Source organism: Phaseolus vulgaris, chromosome 2 (assembly GCF_000499845.2).
Source record: "Phaseolus vulgaris cultivar G19833 chromosome 2, P. vulgaris v2.0, whole genome shotgun sequence".
NCBI lineage: Eukaryota > Viridiplantae > Streptophyta > Magnoliopsida > Fabales > Fabaceae > Phaseolus > Phaseolus vulgaris.
The window spans coordinates 3,858,877-3,872,041 of NC_023758.2; the positions used below are offsets into that span (position 1 = coordinate 3,858,877).

The following is a 13,165-nucleotide window of genomic DNA, read 5'->3' on the forward strand; positions in this document are numbered from 1 at the left end:
TCATTTAGAGTTGAACTTAAAAACAATTTATATACATTTTTATCATTATTACTATATTATATTTATATAAAGCAAATTAATTCAAAATTTGACCAAACTTAAAAATTTATTTTTTGCATAGTAGCAACATAAAAATGAATGAATTTCAAGCACTTAACGTTATTATACACTAAAGTTTATCAGTTAAAACATTATCATCATCGAATTCTATTGAGAATCTAAATTATTAATTTGCATTATACTTTTTTTCTTCTAAAATGCTCAAAATAAATCAATTTTAATAAATCTACATTTTCTGTTTTTTATTATTATAATTATATTTCATTATATGTATTATTGTATACTAATTATTTTAGATAGTTTCTTCTTCCCCTTCATTCACAGTCACACAGAAAAGAAAGAGAGAGATGGTTATGGTGGTTCCTCTTCACTGCTTCTCTTTCCGTCACTGTCTTCGCAATCACACGACCCAGTTGCCCCTTTCCTCCAGATCCATCACCACCTCCACTCTCTGCTTCCACTCTCCCATAATTCAAGCAAAGTTGCCCTTTTTCACCAACTCCGATTCCTTCCAAGTGGGTCGACCCATTGGCACCTATGGCTTCATCAACATCACCAGGTTCCTACTTCTCCATTAGCATTTCAATGAAAGCAAATAATGCAATCAGTTTTTTTTTTTCACCATGAAGTTGAAATTTTTAATTATGCACAGCTCTTTCAGAATTAGCTTATTCAAAGGTGATTTTTTACCTTTTTTTTTTATGTGATTTTTCCCAGTTACTCTGCCTTTCCCTCTGGGCCTGGAACTGACTATTCACTTGAGGACTTGGGAGGACTGAAAACTCAAGATGTTGGAGAAGGCAATGTCAAAATCAGGTAGAGAATGCCAAAAAATTAACGTTGTTCCATGTTTTTGTTTTTCCTTGCTTTCACACATTCTACAACATGGAACTGTTTGATGAAGATTGAACCGCTCATTTTCTGAGTAAATGAGAGTTAAAAGAAGCATTATTGATCTCAACTGGTTGATGGTATGGTTGCAAATGCGATTAACCATGTTCTTCTTCTTGTGAGAAGAATTGGACTACTTACTCCTTTATATATTCTTTAAAAAGAAATAACATGACACCTAGTATTTGTCATAGTAATCTCCTTCTTCCCTCAAGAAACTTCTCAATTTACAAAGAAGAGGAAACTAAATTTGGGATATTGCAGGAGATGACTTCTCAGACAATGGAATTCTGGATATTGTTAGCTTATGAACCAGAATTAGAAGTTGTATTGTTAAATGAAGATGAATAAATGTAAAAGTTAAACATCATGGTTTACATAAGTACATATTTTTTAAAACTATTTTTATAAATGTTTGTTGATTTTTTCATATAACAAAATAGATTATTACATTTTAATTTATATATATAGCTGTGTCCTATAATTTTCAATTTAGCCGTATCTCCGTATCTATGTCCGTGTTGTATCTGTGTCTATGCTTCATAGGTGTGAATGCGTGAAGAAGGCGACTACACTGAATCCAATTGGGATGTGGTGTGCCCTTTTTGAATACTACAATGATAATACACACTCATGGCAGTCTGGTTGTGTTGCAGGCTTTATGAAGGGAGGGTTTCTCGGGGTCCACTATCTGGAACTCCGGTTACTTTTAAGGTAGTGAGTAGTATCATAATCTACCTCTTCACTTGTTCGTGTTAATGTCGTAGAAACTCTTAACAAATGGCAATGAAGGTTTATCCTGGAAGGCGAGCTGGGGGAGTTATGGCTGATGCACTCGCTGCAAATGAGTTGAATACACACTTGTTTCTTCAGGTGAGGGATTTGGATACATGGATTAGTTTTTACATAATTTAATTCTTTGATGTCAATTCATAGTACTGTTTTTCTCTCTTTTTCTGTTAATCCTTCTTCCTGGTTTGTACTTTTTCTTGCAGAGCAGTTCTAAAGGTATTGCTGAGCATCTTGTGCTGCTCGTAGGTGGGTTTGAAACAGCCACTGGAGAGCAGGTTTGTTCAATGAAATTAACATAAATTCTTTAACTTCACATGCAGTGCTCTGATTCTGTTAACCATGTGAGGGTAATATGTTTGATCCAGTGGCTTGCATTTCGTGATGATGGGAAATATAGCGTTGCAGACTATGCAAAAATTGTAAGCGAGAGGGTATCGAAAAACCGAGAAGTGTCATCCTGGAATCCCTTTGAACAAGGACTAACAATCAAAAGGAGGCAAAGTTTTATTACAAAGCTGTTCCAAGGTGTCATGAAGGGTGTAGCTTATCTGCATGACCATGATAGATTGCACCAAAGTCTAGGGCCATTTTCTGTGGTTCTTAAGTATGGAACTATCAAGCATTTAATTGGTTCAAGATTTTTCATTTGGCTTATACCTTTCACCCTAACTTTTAAGTGTTTTTTGTATGATTGCAGCACAATTTCAGAAAAAGAAGGTTCTTATTTGATTCCTAGACTCCGGGATCTAGCCTTTTCTGTTAATGTCAGGTAAGGTAATGGCTTGTCGAGCTCTTTTGTCTTGAATTTACCTTTTAGTAATAGGTTGGCAAAACATACACATCTCTTGAGAAAGTGTTATATTTTGTTCCCTTTTTGTTATCATTTACGTCAACTTTGATTTTGTGTGGGTGTAATGTGTTGCACTGCTTATTAGTATAATTGGTGTAATCTGCATGACTTTTCTTTCTTTATAGGATATAGTTTTGTCTATTGTGTATTTTGTATTTCTGGATTTCCTAGTCCATTTTTTAAGGTTTGGCTTCACTGAGGCTAGTGTTCAATTTGTTGCTTTATTTTTTTTATATAAAAACTTTCATGTTAAGCATTACTATGCAACTTGACATCAATTTGTTGCTTTATTTATTCTACCTACAAGCTGAAGTAGTTTACAATACAAATAACACTACATATATTTACATCACTGTAGGTACACGGAACTAGATGATTCAGGAAAGCTTGCAGAGGGGCTTTGGAGACGAGCAACAGTTGCTGGTGCATTCACACAAATGGAGAAAAGAGCTTTTGGAATAGCTGATGACATGTAATGTAACTGTCAGAACTTGGGTCAATGCAGAAGTTTGTTTCAGCATATTTTTTCAGATTATCTATTTCTCTTGAGTTTCAATGCAGATATGAAGCAGGTCTTCTTTTCGCATACTTGGCTTTTGTTCCATTTTGTGAGGCTGGTGTAATGGATAGCCTATCCTTGCAAGTAAGCTATGCTGCCAATACAACTTCATCTTTGGTAGCTGATCATTCTTTTCCTTCTTGTAAGACAATATCTTCACTGATTTTTGTTGGTCATGAACTTTAGAGGCTTTTGGAGAACACCTTTCAACTAGATCTTGAAGCAACACGAGAGTATGCCATCTTCCTAGTTTAATTTATGGTTTAATCTTGCATGGAGACTCAGAGTCAACATTTGTTATAGTGTTATTGATAATCTTATCTTCCCTTGGTTACCTGTTATGATAAGAGTTATTCATAACAACAAACACATAGCTGAGAATTTTGAAAAACTAGTTTATAATAATCCTACATGATGGTAACAATTATGTAAGTCCATATCTAGCAGACCCATTCAAATTGGGCTTAGTTTGTTCCAAAACTCATTTTAATACTTAATTTTTTATATAAGTCTGATGAGTCAATTTATCCATATTCTAAAACTTGGCTTATTTAATGCTTGTGTTCATGGGATGAACAAATAGTTCCTACAGTTATGTCTCATCTAAAATATCTAGTCACTACCTTAAATCTAGTTTTTGGAGGTAAAGGAGAATGGAAAGGAAAAAAACCAACTTTTAGATTAATGTTTTAGAACTAATAATACTCATGATTGTGCCAGTAAGTAACTACATAGATGAAAAGTTTTATCCACAAATTGGTTTGCAAAATAATCACTAAACTAGATAGTTTCCTGGTATTTAAGACTCATCTGCCTGCATTGTTGATATGTACTTATTAAGACTTCTTTCCCCAAATAACACTCTTTCCAATACTAAATCCCCAAACAACACCCTTTCTCTTTTAATTCCCCAACTAGCACTATTTTTTCTCATGGTGAGAATTCGGTTTAGGGTTTAGGGTCTGAATTCCCACCTTCATTTTCTATTTGCAGAAAAAAACCTCTCTAAAAATTTGGTTTTCGGGAAACGAATTTTAAGAGTTTTTTTTTTTTTTTTTTTTCTGATAATAATGAACACGAGCGGAAAATAGTTGTTCGGAGAATGACAGAAATCCAGTTTGTGAAAAATATAATTTCAACTTTGGCATATAAATGTTCATCCGAAATTAATTATACGATAACTAAATGTTCCTAGGAATTGGTTACTGTGGACTAACATTTAATTTGTCCACAGTAAATTCCCAGAAACATTTAGTTATCGTATAATTAATTTCGGATATACATTCATAAGTTAAAGTCGAAATTATATTTTTCACAAAATAGATTTCGATCATCTTCCGAACAACTATTTATCGCTAAGTGTTCATTATCATAAAAAAAAACACTCTTAGAATTTGGTTCCCTGGAAGTCATATTCTAAGAGGGATTTTTTTCCGCAAATAGAAAATGAAGGTGAGAATTCGGTTTCCGGGTAACCGAATTCTCAACATGGTATAAAAGAGTGCTAGTTGGAGAATTAAAAGGAAAAGGATGTTGGTTGGGGATTTAATATTGGAAAGAGTGTTATTTGAGGAAAAAACTCACTTTTTAAAGGTTCACAAACAAAATTTGCAATTTACTCAGGTTGCCTAAACTCTGAAGAATAAACTGTTCTGAAAGTCTGTAATTACGTTTCATTCTTTTATTCTTCCTTTGCAGGTATTGTCTAGCTGATGACAAATTGGTAAATGCTGTTGAGTTCCTGGATCTAGGAAATGGTGCTGGTTGGGAGTTACTTCAGGTATTTTTGTCTGTTGTGCTGACAACTATCTGTGAATAGCTTTGAGGGAATGTGTGTTACTGTATTTGACTGATTTGCAAAAGTGTCTTTTAGATTGATTTCCATTTAGTTTTGGTTAGAAAGGTGCTTTCTCATAACAAAAGTTTATGCTTTAAAAAAATGAATTTAGTTTAAATACATGAATAGTGGACAAGTTTTTTTAGGATGATCCAATCATAGATTACTATGTATATGATGATATTTTAAACTTTTATAATGACTATTTTGGAAGTCATTTTCTTGTTGATTCCCAATGGGTTCACTGCCAACTCCTTTTTGGTACACAACATGTTTTCATTACTTCAAAACAAGCTTCTAAAGTTTTGTTTGCATAAACTTGATAAGTTTTCATAAACAAAAAGAAAAAAATTGAATTTGTTTTTAACTTTTCCAGAAACCAACATTCTCAAGGATTTATTTGAATAAATCTCTTTGTCAAATCTTGAGAAGAAAATAAAAGAGACAAGTGAATTTCTTTGTATGATGAATTGAAGTTCATGCTGTTTATCTTGAATTTCAGAAACCAACATGCTCAAGGATTTATTTGAATAAATCTCTTTGTCAAATCTTGAGAAGAAAATAAAAGAGACAAAAGAGTTTCTTTCTATGAAGCTCGGATACTTCTCTTAAATGGTATTTCCGTGTCGAACACACGTATTGGACACCGATACTCGTAGGACACGTATCGGTGAAGTGTCCAATTCCAAAAAATATTTGTTGGATTTCTAACAATTATAGCACAGGTCTTACACAATTTTAAAATGAGAAATAAATTAATTTTCTAAAAATTTAAACTTATTGTATAAATTTTTATTATGATTATAAAAATAAGGAACAAATCCTTTTGAACCAACCATGGAAAACATTTTTCTATTCCAAAAAAAAAACTGAAACATACTCGGTGCACATAGATCTTTATTGTCAATTTATATAATATATAGATTCGTGTCTCCGTGTTCTATATTTTAGAGATTATCTGTATCTTCGTGTCTGTGGTACATAGATTTCTTTGTATAATGAATTGAAGTTGATGCTGTTTATCTTGAATTTCAGACAATGCTTAATGCTGACTTCAGAAAAAGACCAACTGCTGAGGCTGTGCTCAATCATAGGTTTTTGACTGGAGCAGTCATTTGAATGCACATGACTTATTACACAATGTAATTGTAAATGTGTTTATCAGTTTCCTTTGTTTCTACAAATTTATCTGCAGAATTTTACATTCTGTTGGTCAATAAATAGACCTTAAATGTATATATTTCAGTCTTTCTACTATTTTTTTACTTCTTTCTTTTTATATTCTTTCATTCATTCTTGTTACCCTTTCACTTTCCATCATATTATCAAAATGAACAAACTTTTTGTGTCAATTGGTTAAATTTAGTTTTGTAATGGAATTATTAAGGCACCAAACATGGTTATTTAATTTAAATAACAAGATAATATTAGTATTAATCAAATTAGTAATACATGTGCTAAAAATATTAATACAAAGAAGAATTAATTGTGCTTTAGTTTTAAAAAAATCTTTTTTAACTTGAGAGATTACAATGTTATTTTTAAGAATTTGAAAATTAAAATTAAATCCATTCGAAATCTTTACTTGATTGAAGAAATATCAACTTCAAATAAGAATTACAGGATAAATTTTAAAAAATAATTGTAATATATAATTTAATCAATATTAATTACAGTTAAAAAAAGTACTGTATGAAAATAATATTATTTTAAAATATATCAATTATAGCCTTTTATTTATATGAATTCAATCCACCATTCTTTTTTGACTGATTTGGGCATTATTAAGGATAATTTTAAATATCATATACCTTTTTTTTTATAATTTTAAGAAAAGAAAATATATAAATAAAAATAAATTTATGAGGACCAATAAAGTTATACAATTTTTACATGGGCCTATACCAATGTTTTTATCATTTCCTCTCTTCCTCTTATATCTTATTATTTACTAACCATTTGTTATTTAATTTGTAAAACAAAAAACAGAGTTCATAAATTATATAAATATAAATGAATATATTTAAACAACTACTAATAAATAAGATGTTTATAAATATAAAATAACTATATATATATATGTATATACACATGTATACCTTTTCATATATTATAATATACAATTAAGAAGTGAGAAATTTATTAACAAAGAGATCTAGCATATAGATAATAAATTATAAATACAATTTTTTATTTATTTCACTTGATCCTTTTAAGATATAAATAAATTAGAGAGATAGAGAAGAATGATATGTTCTAAAATAGTTGTAAATGCAATTTTATTTTAATTAAGATTAGAATAATATACAAATTTGTCCAACTTATAATTTACTACAAGTAAATTAGTAATATGATAATTACTAAATATATCTATGGGTAGGATTGAATTTATTTAACTTAGTAAGTGGAGTTTGATTGCATTATTGGGTATATTACAAAATAAAAAAAATGTTTTACAATTGATTTTATTTCACAATTTCTTTTTATAATTTTGAAAGATTTATATTATATATGTATTTTGATTACATAAATCCTTAAAATTTTAAAAAATAATACAGATGTGAGAAAACTTCATATGATCTTTGTCATATATTTAAATTTGTTATTGGAGTTATTTCATACAAAAAAAGATATAACTTTTTTTAATAAAAACCAACAATTATAGAAAAAATTAATTTATAATGAGTTTATTATTGAAAGAAGAAAAAAACTTAGATGTAACATATAAGTATAGAATTTTCTAAAAACTCACATAATAAATTCTCTCCATAAATATTTAAATAAATTAATTTATTGTTATAAATTAATATTAAATATGCAAGCTATTAACTCTATTCCATTTAGCATAAGTTAACATGTCATGGAAGATCCTATTAACACATTCTACAATAAAAAATATACATTTTACATCTTAATAAATTAATATTTTATTTTTTAATTTAAAAACATTATTATATTATGATAAACAATATTAAATATATATTATTTTCTATTTATAGTCTCAACAAAACTTTTCTCGAAGATACTAAAACAAGATCATGAAAGAAGAATGGAATGAATACCATGTCAAACACTACAAATAAAATCAATTTAAAAATAAAAAAATAAAAAATATATATATATTGAAGAAAGAGAAGAAGGGGTGAAGGTTAGGATAGGTTGTTAGATAGATTCATTTCCATGTTATGAGTTTAAGGGTGAAAGGAATTGAATTGGAAGCATAAACATAGCATAAAGTCTTCAAAAGCAATGATTGTGTTAAGGTGATGCTACCAATATACCAATCTCAATATTTCATCAAACCTTTGCAGAATAAATCTACCCAGTTTCTCCTTCGGATTCAAAATCTCATCTTTGTTCTTGCCTCGATCATTCCGCCTCCCTGATTTTTCTAGCAAGCAATATTAATATCATGGTCCTCTTCAACTAAGGTGGTTACGATCACTGTTCAACTTTTACATTATGAATTTTAGTTTTTTATGTTCTTCCAATTTTTGTGTTGTGGGTTACTGTACTTTGATTGGCTGTTGAATCTTTTGACCTTAAGAAAGGGAGTTGTGATATGGGATCATGACTAGGATGTTCTTGTTGTCTGAAAAACTGTTTTTTGATATGTGGGAAACTTTCAAAAAGATGTTTTTTTGAAGGAAGTTGCTTGGGTTGAGAGCAATTGGAGGTCAACCCAGTTAAGTTGTTTGAGGAATTGAAAACAGTTGAAGGGCAAAATCCAGGTTTAGAAGGGCTGAAGAGGGAGATGGTAGTTTTAACTTCTTTCATATGGGAAGTTTAGATGTATGTCTCTTGCTAGGAGATGGGTAAGGCGTGTTGGATCTTTTTCAAGATCAGTGGACAGGAATTTCATAATCAATGTTGTACTTGGCTCTTAATCTCTGACTCAGTGAACAGAATCAAATTGAGTTGTTTTCACTCTAATTATGGTAGTGGTAGAGTTTGGACTTTTGGGTTCTTCTAGAGTACTTTTTTTTGTTAATATTTCTTCACATGTTTTGTTTGCTGCTGTAATTCATGAATAACTGCTGTTGCTTTGTAAGGCTATTAATTTCTTATGACTATTTTGTTTGGAGTGCTTGGTTAGTACTGAACGGTGAGTCTGAAGAACTTCTGCTTTGGAGTCATTTCTGCTGTTAGTTTAAAGATTTTGGTAAAAATATGAGCAGAGAGAAATACTCTTATATTTTAGGTTAGGTTTCTTAAGGCCATGCAGCTTATTTTGGGCTAGGATTGTGTATATGCCCTTTTTGTAGTGCCAGTAGTTACTTTATGGGATTCATCTTGTCTGACTTAGATTGGATAGACAGTGTTGTTTTGCTGCATTTATTGTGATTTTGTACTTTTCTTTGTCTTGCCTAGGTGGATTCTCTTTAATGATATTTCTTTTTCTATCCAAAAGATAAAAACTTTTGGCATCTATTTGGCACAAAGAAACTTAAATTGGTTTTGAATCATTGTTCTAAATTGGTGCAATGAGTCATGAAATTTCAAATTCATGGGTTTTGAGAAGTGCCGCGAGCGAAACCTCACAAATGCAACCAAAATGAGGTGGGAAAAGTTTGGAGACAAAAGGAATTGGTCTTGGTTGGGTTTGGACTTAGCGAGAGTTGTGCGAAACATTTGAGAGTAGAACTATAATTTTAAGTCAAATTACAATACCATTTTGAGCCTCTAGTTAGGGTAGTCATGGAAGAACTTACATTAGTGCCTGCCGCAGCGGTTGGTGCCAAGTTGGTGATTGCGATGACAGCGCGACACTGGTTGATTGCAATGATGACAATATTAGTGGCAACAATGATCAAGTTGAGAGTAGTTATAAAAACAATGGTGATAGTAAGAGTAACAAAATTAAGGAGAGAGGTTGTGAAATGTGGAGGTGAAGTTTTGAATTGAGTTATAAACTAATAAATTAGGAATAATTAGTTTTAGTTGTATTATAATTCTATGAAGTTTGAAACATGAAATTGTGATTAGAATTCTGAAAGAACTCATGAACGTCATAAGTAAAACTCCTAGGTCAAATTCAAATTCCATGCCTAATTCTGTGTGCCAAATGGACACTTATAGAAAAGGAAAGCTCCATTAGCATTTGAGCCAAAATTTCCATACATAAAACAAATACTAGTTTTACTCTTCATTTCAGTATTTATAATGCATATGAAAAGTTTTGACGCTATTGTTTAATTTACAGTAATTGCAACTATTCAATGGCTCTATTCACTGTTGCTGTGTAAATGGAAGCAGTTGCTATTGCACGACTTTTCCAAGTATATCAGATATTTGCTGGGGATTAAGTGAAAAAGACTCGATGGTAAACCCGAAAGTGTCTAGTCAACCAAAAATATGCTATAGGCCTATTCGACCTTCTGATCTTGACATTTTAGAGCATATCCATGGCAGATTATTTCCTATCAGGTGAGATCATCTGTTGTTTTGTTGACTTCAACTTGAGGTTTGGAAATTGTGTTTACTCAAATATATCTACAATGCTCAGGTATGAATCTACTTTTTTCCATGATGTGGTGAATGGACGTGACATTGTGTCATGGGGAGCTGTTGACAGCAATCGCGCCGATGGCCGAAGTGACGAACTCATTGGATTTGTAACAGCACGGATTGTTCTTGCAAAAGAAAGCGAGGTGACCCTATTTATGTACAGTTTATGCCTTTTGTCTAATTATTTGAAGCATACTAAGAAAATGTTATCTTTCCATCATAGCTAAAGCCTAAAATTTGTGCTGAAAAGAGAGCATGTGTTGCATTTCTACTACTCTTAATACATCTTTCGCGTGGAAAGTGTGGCTATTTAATGTTTTGTGATTTGTTTATTGGCTATAAGGGGATATGTTTTGTAGCAAGTTCTTGTTGGAAAATTCATTTGAATTGAAATGTGTTTAATCAATCTTCTTGGCCCAAAGATAATGGAAAATTGCCTTTCAATACCCTAAACCCAAACCCAAAGATAAATGTCTAAATGTACAACCCATGGACACACACCAAGACAAAACTCTTAACATTGGTAGTCTGGTTCAATCAACATTTTGATCTCAAGATAACAGAGACAAACTTTGTCTAAATTTATGTGGCTTGACTATTTTATTAGTTTTCTGTTGCTAACATTTAATTAATGACTTACTAAAACTTAATGCATGATTGGATTGAAGTATTCATTAAAATTAAGTTTGCAAACTGAGTTTGCTGAAGTAACCCAAATTTTGCTTTTACAAAACTAAGTTTCCTTGCAAAACTTTAATGTGTAAGCATACTTTTGAAAGTAATCAAACATGTCATGAAGCTGAGCTTGGAACCCCAAACTGAATACCAAACATAGCCTTAGTCTGCTTGTAATAAACCTGTTCAAACTGTCCCATAGGGTATAATTAAAGTGTAAATGTTTTTGAAAGCTTAATTTGTTTGCTTGCTGATGATTTGTGAATTTGATTGCATGAATGTTATTCTTGTAGATAGTGGATATGCTTGGATATGACTCAGCTAAATCCGACCAAACTTTAGTCTATGTTCTGACGCTCGGAGTCGTGGAAGCATATAGAAGCTTTGGAATAGGTAGGAGTCTTGCAATTCAAGTGTTTTGAAGTCCTCAATTGTATAATTGGCAGTGTATTTTGTGCTTTATATGCAGCTTCTTCTCTGATTCGGGAGGTCATAAAATATGCTTCAAGTATTCCGACCTGCCGAGCCGTCTACTTGCATGTAATCTCTTACAATAACCCTGCAATCAATTTGTACAAGAAAATGTCTTTCAAATGTGTGAGAAGGTTGCAGGGATTTTATTTGATCAATGGCCAACATTATGATTCCTTCTTATTCTTGTATTATGTAAATGGGGGTCGGTCTCCTTGCTCACCATTGTAAGTACCAAATTCCATTCATATTTTATCTCTGATATGTTCAGACTGGTCTTATATCACTACAAGAAAATCATTAAATAAAAATTAGTTTTAGAGACAAAAAAATAACTAGTTGCTATATTGACAAAATTACATATTATTTTAGAGACTTAAAAAATATTGATATCTAAATTAGTTTCTATTATTGATAAATAATTTTTAAATTGATATCTAATTAGATAACAATGTTTTAGATACCAACTTTAAAATCTAAATAGTTGGTAGATAAAACATAGGTAGCTAATTAGATACCAATTTAGAAACTATTTATCAATAATAAAAACTAATTTTGATATCAATAACTTTTTTAGTCTCTAAAATAATATCTAATTTTGTCAATATAGCAACTAATGATTTTGGTCTTTAAAATTGGTTTCTATATAATGATTTTCTTGTAGCGTATGTTGACTCTTTAAAAGAGTCCTGTTCTATGTTCTAGATAGTGTAGAAAATTTTGCAGTATTACTCTTAACTGAAGATAAGTTTCTGAACCTTGATAAGGTTGTCCTTGAACCTACAAGGGTGTCCCTATTCTTTGCACACATTTGAACTTGATATGTGAAAAATATTTCATTTCTTTGTTCTAAGTTGTTCTAGAATTGTAATTTCAATTTCACATTTCAGAGAGATTCTCACTGCAATAGTAAGCTTCATGAGGAGTGGCTTTAAGTCAGTGGCTGCAAGGCTATGCAGGAATGGAAGCAGGAAGATCTCAAGGAGGGCAAAGTGTAAAGAAAGTCATTCTCTTGTGTCAGCAACACCCAACAAAAGAAACGTAGCAGTGGAATGTTCTGGTTATGAGTGTGTTTAACTTTGTTTAATTTTTTTAAGTTTTCTGTATCAATCAACCTCACTATTGTTGTTTCCCTCTAGAAAGGTCATATTCAAGCCCAAAATTATTTCTTACTATGATGTTATAATAAACTTCCTCGATCCAGTGAATTCACATATACTGTTAGAAGGTGACAATAACAATGTTTAAGTGTATGAGAACAATGAAACTTGTGATTCTGTTCATTGTTACAGTTGCAGGATTAAAAGGACATGCAGATTTGATACAGTAGTTCATTTGTTAGCTTCATTGAGAAAGCAACTGTGATGGGGGAGCATGAAAGAGAACGCACTTGAATGCTGATTCTTGATTTTCAGTCGTTAAACTTTAAATCTTAAATCTTAAATATCAAATATAATCCGTAGATCTGTGATTATCAGGACTGTTTCTGTTCTTGTCCTGACTAATTTTATTTTATTTTTAT

At 31.2% G+C, this 13,165-nt stretch overlaps 2 protein-coding genes across 3 annotated transcripts; both read left to right on the forward strand.

Annotated features, from left to right (window-relative positions):
* The first annotated feature begins 196 nt into the window (after window positions 1-196).
* LOC137810333 (uncharacterized) lies at window positions 197-6,246 on the forward strand. 2 transcript variants are annotated; one of them, XM_068611536.1, is made up of 12 exons: window positions 197-619; window positions 778-876; window positions 1,608-1,665; window positions 1,744-1,824; window positions 1,947-2,018; window positions 2,109-2,347; window positions 2,441-2,512; window positions 2,952-3,065; window positions 3,155-3,236; window positions 3,339-3,385; window positions 4,851-4,932; window positions 6,025-6,246. In XM_068611536.1, the coding sequence occupies exons 1-12, from the start codon at window positions 408-410 to the stop codon at window positions 6,106-6,108; spliced, it is 1,242 nt and encodes a 413-aa protein (XP_068467637.1). In that variant the 5' UTR covers window positions 197-407; the 3' UTR covers window positions 6,109-6,246. The 2 variants fall into 2 exon arrangements, with proteins under 2 accessions (XP_068467637.1, XP_068467639.1); XM_068611538.1 differs by having other exon boundaries at window positions 381-619; window positions 1,498-1,665.
* A 1,797-nt stretch (window positions 6,247-8,043) lies between these two features.
* On the forward strand, window positions 8,044-12,926 carry LOC137810334 (histone acetyltransferase MCC1). The gene is made up of 6 exons (XM_068611539.1): window positions 8,044-8,420; window positions 10,193-10,416; window positions 10,496-10,640; window positions 11,466-11,565; window positions 11,642-11,870; window positions 12,534-12,926. The coding sequence occupies exons 2-6, from the start codon at window positions 10,310-10,312 to the stop codon at window positions 12,718-12,720; spliced, it is 768 nt and encodes a 255-aa protein (XP_068467640.1). The 5' UTR covers window positions 8,044-8,420; window positions 10,193-10,309; the 3' UTR covers window positions 12,721-12,926.
* The last annotated feature ends 239 nt before the right edge of the window (window positions 12,927-13,165 follow it).